This window comes from Melanostigma gelatinosum, assembly GCF_949748355.1.
Source record: "Melanostigma gelatinosum genome assembly, chromosome: 13".
Classification (NCBI taxonomy): Eukaryota; Metazoa; Chordata; class Actinopteri; order Perciformes; family Zoarcidae; genus Melanostigma; species Melanostigma gelatinosum.
This window is the reverse complement of record NC_136646.1, coordinates 22,703,485-22,720,919: the sequence shown is the minus strand read 5'-3', so window position 1 is coordinate 22,720,919 and position 17,435 is coordinate 22,703,485. Positions and strand designations below refer to the sequence as shown.

General features: G+C 46.0%; 1 protein-coding gene across 1 annotated transcript in view; it reads left to right on the top strand.

Moving 5' to 3' along the window:
• Window positions 1–1,262: 1,262 nt before the first annotated feature.
• LOC306786369 (protein kinase C beta type-like) overlaps window positions 1,263–17,435 on the top strand; it is a 58,645-nt gene continuing 42,472 nt past the window's right edge. The window contains exons 1-2 of the mRNA XM_079281119.1: window positions 1,263–1,709; window positions 3,204–3,235. Of these exons, the coding sequence (XP_079137245.1) occupies window positions 1,507–1,709; window positions 3,204–3,235 (235 nt within the window). The 5' untranslated portion in view covers window positions 1,263–1,506. The remainder of the gene's footprint in view (window positions 1,710–3,203; window positions 3,236–17,435) is intronic.

Genomic DNA, 17,435 nt, shown 5'->3' with positions numbered 1-17,435 from the left:
CTGGTGAACTTTTTCTCTGGTTCTGCCAAGTCGGCCATCTGGCTGACGTGGAAGAATCGGGCACGGTGCCGGCAGTGAGGATCCGGTGAAAGTTCTGTCGGGACAGTTGAAAAGCCCGACTGAGGGTGGAACACATACACACTGTTACCAGACGGTGGACAATGTACAGGCTTCCAGGGACAGATGGACGACTGCAGCTTTGTATGCTCGGTGGTCCTGGTGCAGAGCTGCTGAACATATCGATCATTGAGATTTATTGTTGATTTATTCTTTGGTGCTTTCATTTGGTTATTTAATTTGATTGATTTTTGGAAGTTTTCTGTTTTCACTGCAAATAAAGGGACTTTTAACCTCAAACCTCTCTCTCTCTTTCCTCCCCCCTCTCTCCTTCCTCCTCTCTCTCTCCTCCCCTTCTCTCTCTTTATCTCTCCTCCCATTCTCTCTCTCTATCTCTCTCCTTCCTCCTCTCTCTATCGCTCTCTTTCCTCCCCTTCTCTCTCTCTCCTCCCGTTCTCTCTCTATCTCTCTCCTTCCTCCTCTCTCTCTCCTCCCCTTCTCTCTCTATCTCTCTCTCTCCTCCCCTTCTCTCTCTCTCTCCTTCCTCCTCTCTTTCGCTCTCTATCTCTCTCCTTCCTCCTCTCTCTCTCCTCCCCTTCTCTCTCTATCTCTCTCTCTCCTCCCCTTCTCTCTCTCTCTCCTTCCTCCTCTCTTTCGCTCTCTATCTCTCTCCTTCCGCCTCTCTCTCTATCTCTCTCCTTCCTCCTCTCTCTTTCCTGCCCTTCTCTCTCTCTCCTCCCCTTCTCTCTCTATCTCTCTCCTTCCTCCTCTCTCTCTTTCCTCCCCTTCTCTCTCTCTCCTCCCCCTTCTCTCTCTCCCTCCTCCTCTCTCTCTCCTCCCCTTCTCTCTCTATCTCTCTCCTTCCTCCTCTCTCTCTCCTCCCCTTCTCTCTCTATCTCTCTCTCTCTCCCTCCTCCTCTCTCTCCTCCCCTTCTCTCTCTATATCTCTCCTTCCTCCCCTCTCTCTCCATCTCTCTCCTTCCTCCTCTCTCTCTCCTCCCCTCTCTCTATCTCTCTCCTTCCTCCTCTCTCTCCTCCCCCTTCTCTCTCTATCTCTCTCCTTCCTCCTCTCTCTCTCCTCCCCTTCTCTCTCTTTCCTCCCCTTCTCTCTCTCTATCTCTCTCTCTCTCTCTCCTCCCCCTTCTCTCCCTCTCCCTCGCTGGTAGTCACCGGCTCTCAGTGCGCTCAGAGGAGAAGGAGGAAGCGGAGCTCAGCGGCAGCTCGTCCACTCAACTGAGGAAGAAGATTGCAGAAAATCAAACCAGAAACAAACTACCGAAAGCTAACGATCAGCTGATCGCGTCACCGCAGGGGTTTCCTCCACTCGGAACATCGCGCGAGAAGTCACTTTGTGCCACCTCAGAGGCGCCGACAGCTTGCGTTAGTCCGGTAAAGTAAAATAAAAGACAGACAGACAGACACACAGCTGCACGGACAGACAGCTGGAGAATGGCAGACACGGCGACGGAGACGGCGGCGGCGGCTGCTGCGCCCAACAGCGACGGGGAGGACGGACCCGGGGAGCCCATGCGGGGCTTCGCGCGCCAGGGTGCCCTCCGCCAGAAGAACGTGCACGAGGTGAAGGACCACAAATTCATTGCGCGCTTCTTCAAGCAGCCCACCTTCTGCAGCCACTGCACCGACTTCATCTGGTGAGGAGCGGACACACGCACGCACGCACGGATGGATGGATGCATGCATGCATGGATGAGGGGGTTCACAGGAGAGCACTTTGAAAGATGAATGTTGCAATCAAGCCTTTTGATTTGTATTGGTACACAAAGAGAATAATGATAACTGATTTAAGTTTGAACATCAGTAAAACGTCAGGACAAACTGAGTTTAGTTCAAATGAGAAAAGTGGAGAGAGAGATGTATTGATATGAAAAAGACAAAATGGCTGTATAGTTTTTGATAGTGTTACATCATTAAGTTCCAGCAGGACTAAAGAAAGTGGGAGGGCCGCGCCGGTTGCACAGAGTCCTCAAAATGAACATTGATTTTAGCCTGATTCGTTGATGCTATATGTGTGTGTTTGGGAGAGACGGAGAGATAATGGGCTGCACCGGTAAGACAGGAGTAGCTGCAGACCGTCGTTTGATGGTTTGAAGTAGAGGAACTGAGAGAGGCTGAGCAGAAATGAAACAGAAACAGTGACCTGCTGTCACTTAAATAGTCTCACACGGGTCTGACGCTGACAGGAGGTCAGCCTTCCTCCTCTCTTCATTTTCTCCTCTCATTCACCTGTGCAGACTTGTCACCGTGCACGGTGACTTAGCTCACGTTAATAAATGAAATGAGTTTTCCGGCTTTAGGTTGGCCTAATTTCTCCCGTTTATTATTATCTGTGCTGTGCACTATTCCCAAAATGGGTGTTATTCAACTCCTGTGATGGGCTTTTTAATTTGTGAGTGGCTAAATGATTTGACCTAGAAGACTGTGTGTGTGTGTGTGTGTGTGTGTGTGTGTGTGTGTGTGTGTGTGTGTGTGTGTGTGTGTGTGTGTGTGTGTGTGTGTGTGTGTGTGTGTGTGTGTGTGTGTGTGTGTTCATGGGAATCTAATGGCATGGTGTCACTGGTTGTATACACTAAACAGAGGAACACTGTGTAATTGCTTGACCTGTTTATCAAACCGGCTCTCTGTCCATCTATCCGGGTCAATAAGCATAATGAAAAGAGCAATGAGTGGTTTCAAACCTTTAGAGATGATCTATTTCTAGCCACAATATGAACATGAGCAGGGCTGTGTGTGTGTGTGTGTGTATCACAGCATTCCCCAATCCATGCACTAGGTGTGGTTGACCATTGTGCCCTGGGGCAGATGCAGCCCTGCCTTACAGAACAGTATGTGTGTGTTGACCCAAGTGCATGTACTCTTCAGTGAACAGTGATCCAATGGCCTTGCTGCATACTTCAGTGTGTGTGTTTACATTTGTGCTCCTTTGGATGGAAATCTGTCGCGCTGCTCACGAATGGCAGCCAGTATTTGACATTCACTTCTACGCAAATGTGTGTCAGATTTTCCGAGTTCCTTGTTTGTGTGCGTGTGTGTGTGTGTGCGCGTGAGAGTAAGAGTAGTGTGCGTGCGTACACACGTCTGTGCCTGTACATTGTTCAACCTGTTTTCTGTGTATGTTCTCTCTACAGGGGATTTGGCAAGCAGGGATTCCAGTGTCAAGGTAGGTGGATGACACACACTCGCACTCGCACCATTAGGTGGTGCTCCATTGCTTAAAATCCTGGGTTTTTATATATATATTCATTACACGTGTTGGAAAATAATTGTTGAAAACACTGTGAACTATATCGTTAAACTGTTAGACGAGGCCTGAAATCATGGCCTTAATGACACAATGGAGCCATCTTCAGCGGAACCCTACACACTAACCCGGCACTCTATAAAGACCATGAAACATCAGTGCATCAGCTCCAACTCTCACTCAACCACAGCCTACAGCTCGCTGGCCAGCAGTGCTGTGCAGGTCATCTGGCACAGATCCCGGTGGGCCTTCAAATAATCCAGAACGTTTTTTTTAACCGGCCGTTGGTTCTGACCCGTCCGTCTCCTCATTAGTCTCTTTAGTTCTCTCGTTCAATCTTCATCACTCTTTCTTTAGGCTCCTCTCCGCCTCACCTTTGTCGTTTCCTTCCACTACCTGCTTCCTTTTCTTTCTCTTCACCGCTCCACTCCTGTCTCCCTGTTTACTTCCTTTTACTTCCTTTTACTTCCTTTTACTTCCTTGCCTTTAGCTTCTCTAGTGACTCATTTATCTTCCGTCCTCTAATCGTCTCTTCCTTTCCAGAGTGCAAGTGACTGCAAGTTCTGAGCTCTTTGTATCTGATGCAAAAGTCACAAAGAAGTCACAAATTCTTAAAAAATATAGCGCAAAAGCATTGAAAGCATTGCAGTTTAAAATAGTCTTGAGGTTTGATACAAACAAAGAACAATATCAGGAAGCTCTTCTCCACCAGTCGGAGATAAGCACATGTGTTAACATTGACGATGGCTCTGTTCCATTCCCACGGTTGTGGCTTACACATGTCCCAGTAAGCCTGACACTGAAGCGGCTAAATGGGAATCAGCCACCAGGAATTCTCTGCTTTTGTCTTCTGTGGAAACGGCCACTTTAAGAGACAAGCGAGCAAAAACAAAGCTCCGTCACAAAGCTCGAAATTAGGCTCAAGCTCGAGGCTAAAGTGTGTTCACGTTGGATCAGTTCGTCGATAGAGAGGCCGTGTTTTCACTTCCTGAAACGATAAAGCGTCGCAAGTCTGTCTGTGGCTGGATTCGTCTCCTCAGAAGACGACTGATGAAGATCGACTCTGCAGTAATTGAAGCCATTTAACACATCCTGACTGAGGAAGAGGCCTCGATCGACTTTGCTTTCCTCTCCTCTCTGTCGCTCATTCACCGTCTCCTTAACTGTACAGCAGAGACAGACCCAGCATCGTCTTTGTGGGCGTCGCCACAGGAAATGACATAAATGATCAGAGAACCATATCCCGTCGACAAAAACGCGATTTTTTTTTTTTGTGTGTGTGTCTGCTTTTAAATCAATTTGCCTGAAATCCATGTCTTCTTCCACTTCTATAAACAGCCAACTGGATGTGTTCAAGGATTTTCACGTCTCCTAGCAACAGTGAAATATCCAAAGCGTCTATATGCTGGAGGACGGCGCTGCTCGGCGCAGCAGTGGGTTCGCTCATAATTGGCCCGTGTGTGTACGTAACGGGTCAATGGTGTCCTTTAGAGGAAGCATCCGCCGCACTGCAGGGCCCCTGGAGAGGAAGGGGTGTGGTCGCAGGTGTTTGGGGGGGGCACATACTGTGTGTGTGTGTGTGTGTGTGACAGAGAGACTTAGCAACACTTTGCACTGACCTTTCATCAGGTGTGTGTGCATGTACTGAGTTCCTCTGACTCATTTGTCCGTCTGGAGCAGGGTATCACTTCCCTAGAGCTTAGGGAGAAAGGGAATTCCTCTGCAAGGTCACACACACACACACACACACACACACACACACACACACACACGCTTTGAGTGACGTGAGATCAGGGTTTAGGTGCGCTTTGCCTCTTGGGTTTACGTGGCTGTGTTGGTTTGACAGTCACATAGTTTTCACACAACTAAATGGAGGATGTTTGTGTGTATGCAATGTGATGTTTTCATATCATTTAGATCTGGTTGATGTATTAATAATGCAAACAGAATGTGAGAGAAGCGGTGTTGATGTCCGGTGTGATGTCACGTCTTTCAGTGAACGAGACCGGGCTGGTTGTGTAAACTACAGCTCGTCTGTTTCTCGTGACCTGAGCGGACAAATCGTTGCCATAACGGTCTCACGGCGTGTTTATTGATTGTTTGTTCGCGCGCCACCTGAATCCAATCGCACTGAGATGATCTTCTCTTCTCTCGCTTTTCTGATCGCCTGACGATTGTACCATCTAAAGCAGGGGTCTCAAACTCCCGGCCCGCCACGTCATTCTATGTGGCCCGCAAATCCGCCAGCAAAAAAAAAAAAAAAAGTTATTCTTTTAAAAAAAAAGTTAGACTTGATAATAACAAATATCCCCATAGTCGGAATTATGAGATAGAAAGTCGAACTTATGAGATAGAAAGTCATAATTCTGAGATAGAAAGTCAAAATGATGAGATACTTAAACACACAGTCACAGAAGCGAGGGGGGCGAACGGCCGCCTTTCACAGGTTTCTCAGCAGACACTTTGTGGTAGCATGTCTACCCAGAGGATGTGGTGCTGTGGAGAGACGGCAGTTCATGCACATGACTTCTATTTCCTTCCTGAACGAAAATAAACGTTAGATTGTCTGTTTGATCTCCGCACTTTCCATTACACGCCAATCGATATGTGCTGTTAACAGAGAACATGGGAAGTGCAGCAGCACTCTGCTGTCCATCTGTCCACGCTATTGCAAGCTGACCACAGACTAAACAACCACGTCTGAAGAACGAGGAGGAGACTAGATGAGAAATATGTAGAATCATCTTTTATTGATGCAAACGATATTCTCACTCTTTTCACTGTACACCTTTATTTGCATCTCTGCTTTTTCATTGTAAAAGTGGTTGAATGCGTCACATGGAGAATGGAGTCTAACCCAGATGTTTGACTGGTGTTTTGCACAGTCTTCCTGCAAATGCCAGCGCTGATGCTGGCTACAGTTTGCATATTGTGTCAGTGTACACACAGTGCTGCTAGTCGCAGCAGCTCACTGCCTCAGTGTTGTTGCAGCTGTAAACAATAAATGATGAAGTGTCAGTGAGATTCTGCTGTTCTTGTTTTCCGTACTTCAAAAAGTGTCAAAAGGCGGTGGCAGGTTATATGCTATGTATTGTGGCTTCTCTGAAAAATGTGAGTTTTGATCGTAACTTATACATCCGTGTGTGTGTGTGTGTGCACGAGTGTGCACATGTTTCATACTCAATTTAATGAGCTGCTGAGCCCTTATTTCCTTAATGGCTGTTTGTGCAGAGCCATGTGTGCTCTAATGCCTCCACGTGATTGGTTTTGTGTGTGTGTGTTCATGCACACGTTCCTAAATGAGTGTGTTAATAATGAGTTTGGTTTCAGTGTGTAACAGGCTCTGAAGTGGGCTCCACTGTCTCCTCTGAGATTTCGGATAATGGACAAATTATCCCTTTCAGCGAGCTTGAGAGACACAGAGTGTGAGAAATGTGGCCGATATGGCAATAAGGAAAGGGGGGGGGGGGATCAGACAGAGAAAACAATCTGCATGCATGAAAAGAAGGAAGGGGAGGAGGAAGGAATCAAGGAAGATGAAGTGGGGGTGGAATTCATAGCGGGAGAGACAAAAAGGGGAGGGGGGAGTGTGAGTGGGAAGGGTGTAGGAAGGAGAGGAGGGTTACGTGTGATTTCCTTGAAAGTTCCACTGGAAGCAGCTCATAGCAAGCGCAGGGAGGAACAGAAGGATGAAAGGCCTGTTACGTGTCCTCGGAGAGCAACGACAGAAAAGTGCCGTTTCCTCTGTGGTCTTGTTCTGTCACACGATGCAATGTGAAACATACTGTACGGTCTAAAGCAAGAGGACACAGAGGGGGGGAGAGAGAGAGGGAGAAAAGAGGAGTTGAAGAAGGATAAATTAGGGCAGCAATAGAGACGCACGCTCTGTAAATTCTCCATAATGTATTCAATCCAATTCTGTTGAGCATCCTAAATATCATCCTTTCATGCGAGGTCTTCTTGTGCATGCGATACCACGCTGTGCTGCTGGCGACGATGCCATCCAGACAAATGGCTGTACAGCCGGGCAGGATGTTTGATTGAAAAAGAAGAAATGTGATCATGTTGGAGAGGACTGCACAAAACTCAAGTGATTTGTTCCTGTAGGCAGAGTACAGTTACATATACATGAGAATAAATTAAACAAGGCAGATGGTTGAAGGTGAGAAGAAAGGTATGCTGGAATGACACTCGAGCAGAGAGGTGGTGGGTGAGATTTTTTTTTTCTGCCATGCAGAGGAGATAATGGACAAGGAAGACGAGGTAGAACGCAGAGAGAGAGGAAGAGGGGGAGATGAAGTGGAGGAGGCATGGAGCGCAGATTGCACCTAAAACAAGCCCACAAAGGTGTCGTTTGCCGCATCTATTGGCACCCTTCAACAGGAAACATGTTTCTTCTCATTAAAAGCTCTGTTCAGGAGTTGTTTTCAAGCTTCCCTTTGACTCATGCCGTCTTTTGTGTTTTGGTTTAATTGGGTGTCTCTCGCATTCACCAGCAACCACCAGTGAGCGCCGGCCGGGCACGGTGCCCACAGTTCCTCTGGATGTGGTTGATACGTTTTCTGCCTTTTACGTGAGCCCGCTGTGGTTCAAACGACTTACTCAACGCTTGCAAACATCTGTGTCTGTTGACGGTGGCGAACGCAGCTCAGGTGCTTCTGCTTCTGCCGCCTACACACACACACACACACACACACACACACACACACACACACACACCATGTTGTCCATCTTTCTGTTCTTCCCCCTTTTCTCTGCATCTTTTCCTGTCTCACCCAGTTATTCCCGCCTCTTGCCCTTCATTGTTCTTGTCTTTCCCTCTTTCTTTCTCCCTCCATGTTCATCTTAGTTCCCCCTTCTCTCCTCCTTCCTCCGTCCTCCAGCTCCCCACTTCTCCCTCCACCTCACTCTCCAGCTCCCCCTCTGTCTCTCTCGTGGCCGAGTGGTGGAAGCTGTGGGCTTTGATGATTTTATAAATAGCCCAAGTGTTCCATTGAGAGTACTACCAAATGGGATGGATGGGGGGTGGAGGAGGAGGGAGGGCTGAGTACGTAGGTGTAAAGGGAGAACATGGAAAAGAGGAAAGGATTAAAAAGCATCAGAGGCAGACGGAGGTTAACAGAAAGCACTGATCGGAGGATAGAGGTGTGAAACTGTGCGGTTCTCAATCCTTTGGCCCTCAGAAATGCCTGTAGTTCAGGAGGCCGAAGGTCTAGATATTCCTAAAACAATTAGCTTTCTCCTGTTCTATGAAATGTATGCATACTGCATCAGAGATCTGACATTTCAAGCATTGGGAAGTCGAATTTCTTGAAAAATTGGTTTCCTTTTTTTGCTGTCTCATCAAAACAATATACATTATTGAGATGATTTCTAGATTTAGCTTCAAATGATCCGATTAAGAAACACTTAGTTGCCTGAAGCTCATCATTTGTCTCCACACTCGTAAGTCAGGGAAGCACTTAGAAGGTGTAAGCCATGATTGTTTCTTGTGAGTTTGGTTCGTGAGTGATCTCTTGTTTGCTGGTAAAACCTTTCATCGTCTGGATGACCCTCAGGAGATCACAGGTCGACCACAGCCATGTGAAAACATGTCACGTCTACGTGGATCATTTCAGAAGAGCAAAACATGTCCTGCAAATGTAAGCGGGGGCTGTTTGACATGTGCTTAATGTCGGGCTGGCTTATCAATAAGGAAAACGCATCATAGGTGTGAAATAGGGGATTTAAATGGAGTATTTTATTTAACAATAAAAGAATGACCCCAATCACACAGCCTATTTATTAAACACTGATTTCAGACGATACCCAAAGCCAGGCATCGGTATCGGGACTGAAACATTCTGATCGGGACGTCACTACTAAAAATAAACACGCTTTTGTTCCGTCATGCGAGTCCTCACAAAAGCGGCAAACCTTTCAAAATACTGATGCTCTCTGCGAGTTCTTCAAGTCCGTCTCCCGATTATTACTTTTGTCAGTGAAGCGTCGGCATCGCCCAAACACTTTTTCAAGGACTTTATTTCCAGCGTTGTGAAGAGTTCATGTTGTGCGGTCTTTCATGCCGCTGTAGTGCGTTCACCAGCTGTGCCGGAGCCTCAGCCGCCTTATTGATGGGGCCGAAAATATCGCAGCATTATAGTGCATTGATTTTTTCCTACGTTCCCCCGGTGCCTTTCAGACACAACAAACTTGCATCCTAAGCTAGATTGAGCTCACGGCACACAACACAACGTGAATCATGTGTTTTAGGTGGGAAGGCTGGTGCTGCTTGTTTGGAAGTGGAGGAGTTGTGTGTAGGTTCTACTGGAATCTATTTACGATGTTTTTACACCATTTCAAGCTCCAGATTAGAGCGCTCGCTGTACGCCACAATATGAAAAGCGGAAGTTCCAGAAGTGCCATTTTAAGGTCGATTGAATTAATTCAACGTTCATATTTTCAGTTTGGACTACACATGCGTGTAAACCGAGACTCTATTTTGACTTTGTTTATATATAGTTTTTCTGACAGTAACACCCAGTGTGTTTCCTCCTTTAACTGCTTCCTCTTCTCAGTCTAATGTGAAGGCTGCTAAAGAGCTGGTGTGTGTGCGTGCGTGCTCAAACTCACTTTCAGTTACGTATCAGGACTACCTCCTCCAGGGCTCGGTTGTCCTTGCATGCCGACATCTGCAGCAGCAGTACAGCCGGTGACACCTCGGAGACATATCGGGACGGATCAGGCGGCCAATGTGGGTCAAGCCCGTCTGCCAGCAAACCCAAAAAGCAGTCAAAAAATATCCTGTAGCTAAATGTAAATTAGGACTTTACTATTTTGAAGGGAAGATAATAACACAACTTTGTCACATTTAAATTGAATGAACTTGAAAACAAGACTTTAAAGCCTCCAGACATCCTTTCGGCTCAACTCAGGCACAGCAGTGTTTTGAGCTAAATGCTAACAATGACAAAGCTAACGTGATGATGTTCAGCAGGTGTACCATCGTCATCGTCTTTGAATGAGGTGCTTTTGTGCTGATGTTTGCTAATTAGCACTAAACTCAGAGTTTAGCTGAGGCTGTGTCAGCTCATTAAACCAGTGTCTTGTCGCCCGCTGACATGGTTTTGGTGGCTGTAGCACATTAAGAGGTGCTACCTCCCTGAGGATCTGCGTCCCAGAGGGTTCTATCCACTCCTCTGAATGTTGCTGATGGTGGCATGACTCTACGGGTGAGCTACTTCATGTGGTTGAAGACCTTCACTAGAAAGCTCACGTAACGAGACGTGTTTGTCTAGTCATACCTTTCATACCTCAACATCAATTGTATCATGCTTTGTGCATTAGCACTGTGCAACACAGTGGCAAAAACACAGCGTACTGCAGTCTGAGTGAAGAAGCCAAAGGTGTGTTTTTAACTCCGTTCCACCCACGTCGCTCTCACCGCAATAACATCTGCCCCCCTCCGCTCGCTCCTTTAATTATTCTCTTTCCCACCACTTGCCTCCTTCGTTTTCACCGTCACGGGACCTTCGCCCCTCGTTGTATTTGGTTGTAATGGCGGTGATCTACCGATTGAACCTGATCAGTTGCACTCGTGGGCCAATTTGACTCGGGGCGACGAGATTGAGCTCAATGTCTAACGCGTGAATCACGGCGTGGAGGTGGGATTGCTCACCTGGATTACTACCTGCTGGGGGAGGGATGCAGCTGCTGTGGGTTTGAAAATGTACAGTGATATCATTTCTTGTCCTGAATACTGATGTTGAATCTGAAATAACACCAAGACGTACCGTGACGGGAAGTCTTCTATCACCAGTCAGCATGTTTTCTGGTTATTCAATAAATGGTCTGCATGAAAGAACATGGACACATGGATTTGTAGACTCCTGTGTGAATTTAATACTTGCCGAAAGAAAAGTACTGAGTAGTTTCCCTTTTTAATTAAGAGCTTATGTGCAAAATAATCAGATTATCTGAGAAATTTGAGTTAGTCTGTGCTCGTTGTGATCAATTTAGACGACGTGATTGCATATCACAATATCTCGATGTATGATTTCCTCAAAATAAGATCACATTGAAAGATGATAAAATATCTACAGTCACAGTTTTAACGTGAACCCCAAACTCGTACGAGGTTGAGACGGTGCAGCTCTGTCTTCACAGAGACGTTAAACACACCGGTAGTACCGCATAAACCATGAGGTACAACAGGTACTACTGCACACTGCTGCAACTGTAGCGTGTTCTTCGAGGCACTATTTCGTTTACAGTAAGGTCATGTCACGTGTGTGTGTGTGTGTGTGTGTGCGTGTGTGTGTGTGTGTTGCTCCTGGCATGCTTTAACCCATTCATCTATAGATGGTAACCTAGCAACAGACACGAGCCAACGGGAGTGCAGTGATCCCAGACCTCTGTTTCTGTCTCCCTCCATCTTTAAGTCCTTTTCTCTGTCTTTCTGTGTCTCCCTCCATCTTTGTCTTTCTCTTCATTTGTCTTTCTGCTTTCATGTGTCTCTCCCGTCACATCTCTGTCTCTCTCATTAGTTTCCCTTTTATGGTTTCCCGTCCAACCATTTGTCAGTTTACCAAGATGTTATTGTTGAGTTTGAGACTTCATCGCTCGAGGAGAGTGTGTTGTATAATTGTCATCCACCCACGGTATCTTCAATCTGACATCGTTTTCTTTTGTTTGTTCTTCACAGATTGATTAATTAACCTGTAAAACCAGAACGGTGTGTTTCCTGTTTCATTGTATTCTTGAAGAAAAGTGCACATACTGCATGTTGTTCTCAAACATTGTTCGTCGCTACACCCACGGAAAGTAAGGCACTCCGATCCGTATATAATCCACATGCTGGTGAGCCATGAGCCCGTCCATGCAGGGACTTTCACCCAGGAGACCTCTGTTTGTGTCCTCATTCTAAACCTAACCAAGTAAACAAAATGAACAAAATTACTTTTCGTAAGTTACCATACGAACCGTAGCATCCTGTGTGTTATGGAAAATTGTAAATGTGACTCCACACAACTTATATTGCCACGTTGCAAAGTTTCTCCTCTTTTCACACCCTTCACCAGAGGTTCTACCTCACTGCTACTACTCACATCTGCTCACTAATGCTGATGTGTATGTAGGTTTAAAGCTACTATATATATATATATATATATATATATATATATATATATATATATATATATATATATATATATATATATATATATATATATATATATATATATATATATATATATATATATATATATATATATATATATATATATATATATATATATATATATATGAGAGATTGGGAGCATTTCTATTGACTCACGACAGTTCTCAACATGGCGACAGCTAAGCCGACTGCTCTCAACTAATCTTGCCGTGCAAACAACGGTGTTGACAGAGCTAACTGTGTTGACTTGAGGGAGAAACAGGAGGGCGGGTGCTACGTTTTTCACGACGATGCCATTGGTCGGGCCAGTGGGGCGCGCTCACGTGCATTTATTTTCATAATAGTGCATTGCACTATTCATTATGTGGTGGTCAACTCCATTAGTCTCATCGACTCTCTTGTCAATATCTGCAGCTCTTCATTCTCACCCCGCTGCCCTCGCTCGCCCACTCTCGCTCACTCATCCTCTTCATGCTCTCTCGCTCTCTCGCTCTGAATTAATGAGTAAATGGCGATTATACTCTTCAGCAAGTGGAATGCAGTGAACAGTCAAACACACACGAGAGAGAGAGAGAGAGAGAGAGAGAGAGATGTTCAGGTCATATTGTGGCGGTAGATGTACTTCTGCTTTGAGAGGAAACTAAGGGCCCTCCACGCCCCCCTCCACACAAACACAGACAACCATTGTTAGTACAAAGACAGACAGTGTAAATAACTTCTATTTGTTTTAGAATCGGCCTCTTCTCTTATTGCTTTCTGTACAAGTTATACTGGCTATTTAACAATTGTATGTTTTTAACAGAAATGCGTCTGAAGTACAGAGAATCAAATTGTCGAATATCCAAACCTGAGCTGAAACGATTAGTCGAGCAATTGATTCGCCAATCGATGGAATATTAATCATTTTCGATCAAAAAACATTTGCTTTTCAGCAGTGAATTGCATATATTTCACTGACTGTCAGATCATCGTTCTCGTGGATGGACAACCCGTTCCTGCTCTCGATGCGTCGGATAACGCAGCTCGGTCGATGCTCCTCGCCGTCTGACAAGGACGCTCGTTTAGCGTGCGCATGCTACGCTCCCGCTCGCAGCGTTACAGGCAGAGCAGCTGCGTGACGGGCCCCACAGGAGGCTGGTCGTGTCCCGTGCTAAAGTCACGTGACTCGTTTATCTATCGCCAGTCACGTGAGTCGTAAGTCCGCCGAGCTAACATCCTTTGAAAATTTTGTCTCTTGCAATATTAGTAACTTCGTAAATGTTATCTTGTCATTGTTTTGACAGAGTTCAATCAAAGCCCAGCCAAAGTTAATATAGACGAAGAGATACGGATTTACATCCTCCTCAACTCTCTACAAGTTCCATCAAGGTGCCCATTGGCAAGGCACTGAGCATCCACCCTGCTGTGCAGTCTGGAAGTTTGCAACCGTGCGAGTGTGAATCAAGGCAATGGTGACAGTAAAAAAGCACAAGTGCGATGACATTAAGCCTGAGAGACGGAGCTGGAGTAGGATGGCGACAGAAAGGGATGACGAGAGGAGGGAAATGGAACTGAAAGTGACATCAAAAGAGACAGAAGGAGGAGGCACGGCAGGAAAAAGACAAAGAGAGAGACGGACGGACGGATGGAGAATGTGAGATGGAGTGAATGAATGAGAGAGAGTGAATGAGAGAGGATCAGGGTGGAGGTGTAAGCTGGACCACGTAAACTTGTCTTGTGCCACAATTCTTTCACAGCGCTGGCAGAGCTCTGCAACTGAAATGGAACGGAGCGTGAAGCCAGCCAGACTGTAGTGTCTCCTGTTTTTCTAATTGTGCGTAAGATGGTACAGTTTTAACAGAGAGAACATATAAAGTACACCGATGTTCACAGTACACAACGAGCTCTGAGACTTTTTAGAAAGTGAGGACGATTCCACCTCGGCGCGTACAGACTTTAACCTGATCCAATGACAAAAGTCACAATGAAATGAAGTGTGAACCCGGCGTCAGTCTTTTCACTTGATCCTCTTTTCTTCTTTTCTGTTCTCCGTCTGGTGCTCGTTCTGGCTTTTTGCCGTCCCTCACTTCTCCATTGCTTAAATAAACTGTATTGATACTTCGCGGCAGCTTTGTAATTGACTCTTCATGTGTGACGCGCTGAGAAAACGCTGTTCAGGCTGGCTAATACGTCTAATAGCAGACATACTTTTTTACCAATTGTCTTCAAATTGAACCGCTAATCAATTTAGGGATAGCATTGCTTCCTGAAATAGAGAGAATATATATACAACACTTGCATGTTTCAAACTGCAACCTTTCAGTGTGTACCTGACAGGAGTACCTGGTACGGATGGAATATTTATCTCCTCCGGAAATGCACACGAGAAGTTTGGATTTATGGAAAGTTAGGCTAATGTCTGAAAAAGTAAAAGGTGCCGAAATACAGACTCAAAAAAGACGATGATTTGAGGAATACCTGGAATATATGACATGCTGAACAGTTTTAGTTCTTAAATCTGAAACGCTTTTAACAATAATCAAGCTTGGTGTTTTCAAACCTGGACATCCGATAAGTGCAATTCAACAGTGAGCGTGCTTGTTTCGCTTTGTTGACGCTGGCTGCTGCTCCTTACGGCGTTACGATCACCACCGACCAGAGGTCATAGGTCACCCTGCCACGTGAAATCCTCCGTGGGTTTTCTTCCCGTGAATAGAAACACTATAACAACATGAGAAATGATCGCTAAAGGAGGAGAAGAAGAGAGGATGGATTGATTGATAGAAGGGAGAGAGAGAGAAAGAGGAGTGATATGGGTGTGCTGACTCACTCCCTGAACCTTCTCCCTGCTTCACCTGCGGCATTCTGGGTATTTATACATTGGCGTAGGCTGTTCAGCCCCCTTATATAAGCCCTTACAGGGACGTACTCACACACACTCACACGCCCAAGGTGAATGGCGTGTTTTGTTCAGATTATTGACTTTCTTCCTCTTGCGTTCTCCTCTTCATCTTCTTGCTCTTCTTTGAGTCTTTCACCCGACGCATCGGGACGTTTCCTCTTCCCTGAGACAGTAGGAGGAGCTAGAAACACAAACCAGAACTGCAGTCTGGCTCGCCCAGGTCTCTCCTCCACGCTGTTTGTACACCGTGCCAGGTCTGCCAGGACGTGAGGAGATGTGGTGGAGTCGGTGAAGTCGGTACACCAGTCAGTGTCTTGTTTAGCAGATCATGTCGGTCAGAAAGCAACGAGGCTTTCACATCAGATGCACACATGCAGCGTTATGCAGAGCAGAGCCTTTATACACGGCTGTGCTTTCCTCTTCTAGTCATCGCAGAATGCATTGTGCTGATATTCAGGCTACAAGTGATGCGTCCAAAGCTCAACTCCTGTTGTGTCATCGCTGTGCAGGGATCAAGTGAGAACCTACAGCGTCATGGGAGCACCGTGGCTCCTCAGTGAATTAATAGAAACGTTGGACGAAGTGGATTCAACTCAAATGTCAGATAAAGATTTAGAAATACTGACATCATACTGACTCAATTGTGACAGCGTCATTTGACGAAGTACCATCCTCCGACACTACTGTGCCTCCATCCAGATGCCTTTATGCACGTTTTGTACGCAAACGCAGAAATACAGACAATCACTGATCAAACCGTCAGATCCTCAGTCGGTTACAGCAGGTATTCAACCAGCAAACAGTGTTTGTGTGAGTGATGCACGATGTACTACCACAGCTATAGATTAATAAATATGACCAACAGCTTGAACCTGCTCACTGAATCCAACAGTGTCTAAATCTGGGACATCACTGCACAGCATGTCACTGCAGCTCACACACACACACACACACACACACACACACACTGGCAGCTCATTAGAGGAAACGGCTGTGCACTCCAGTGTTCCGCCAACATTTCATGAAACAGAATTTGCCGGAGGAGCAAGGGGGAGAGGAGCAAAATATGGCAGAATGAAAAAGAGATGAGGGGGGGGGGGGGGGGGGGGGTGTGAAAAGAAGCAAATGAAGAAAAGATTTTCAAAACAGTCAATCACCATCATTCCGTTTATCCAAAAGGCCTGAAGGTTCGGTCTGTGTAGCTGTTAGTATTTGGTAAACCAGGGACGTTTGGTAAGTGGCTCCCGTTTGATGCGTTTTAGACTCTGAGTGAAGCGTTGCGTTGTGAGAAAAGTCAAATGTTGACCCCAGTAGGATGTAAATGATGCTTCAAGAAAACATCAACTGTTACTTGTTTCAGTTCAAGAGCAAACAAAAGGTTTATTGTCGTAAGACGAGGCGCTCCTGTTGAATTGTGAGAGGTAGGCGGTGTGTGTTTGAGCCCCGCGCCTCACACTGTAGTGATGCACGCAAAGCTCGGTGGGAGGAATGCTGTTGATTGACAACTCGTTTAAATTTCCCAAAGCCCGAGGCGGTGCCTTCAAATTCCTTCGTCACATTCAGTTCTTTCATAGAGTACATTAGACTTTGCCCCTCACTGTCACTGCACATACACAGGGACGCAGATGTAGAGAGAACATCACGTGGCCGACTGAAGTGACTTTGCATGCAGTGGCATGTTCCTTCCTGGGAAAGCGGCTGGAGAAAATCATTGCGTTTAGGGACAACATGAGAACATGTTGACGCTTGCAAGGCAGCAACACAAGTCACACAATCGCAGAGAAAGAGAGAAGGTGAGCTTCTGTGACTTTATCTTCAGAAACAAGATCAACACAATAGCACTCTCATGGCTGATTATTGAATAAGTCCCGTGTAAACCTTCCATTGTTCTCAAGCCTAATTGATCCTGCTCAGTCTAAGTTGACAGTGAAACAAGAAGCTCCCTGTTGGCTGAGAACGGATTCCTGAGGCGCTAACTGCAGCCTGTACTGTAACCTAATGCTCAGCCGGTGTTACAGGTCGACTACATGGCTGCTTACCTCTGCAGTAACCTAAGTATTACACTGTGTGTGTGTGTGTGT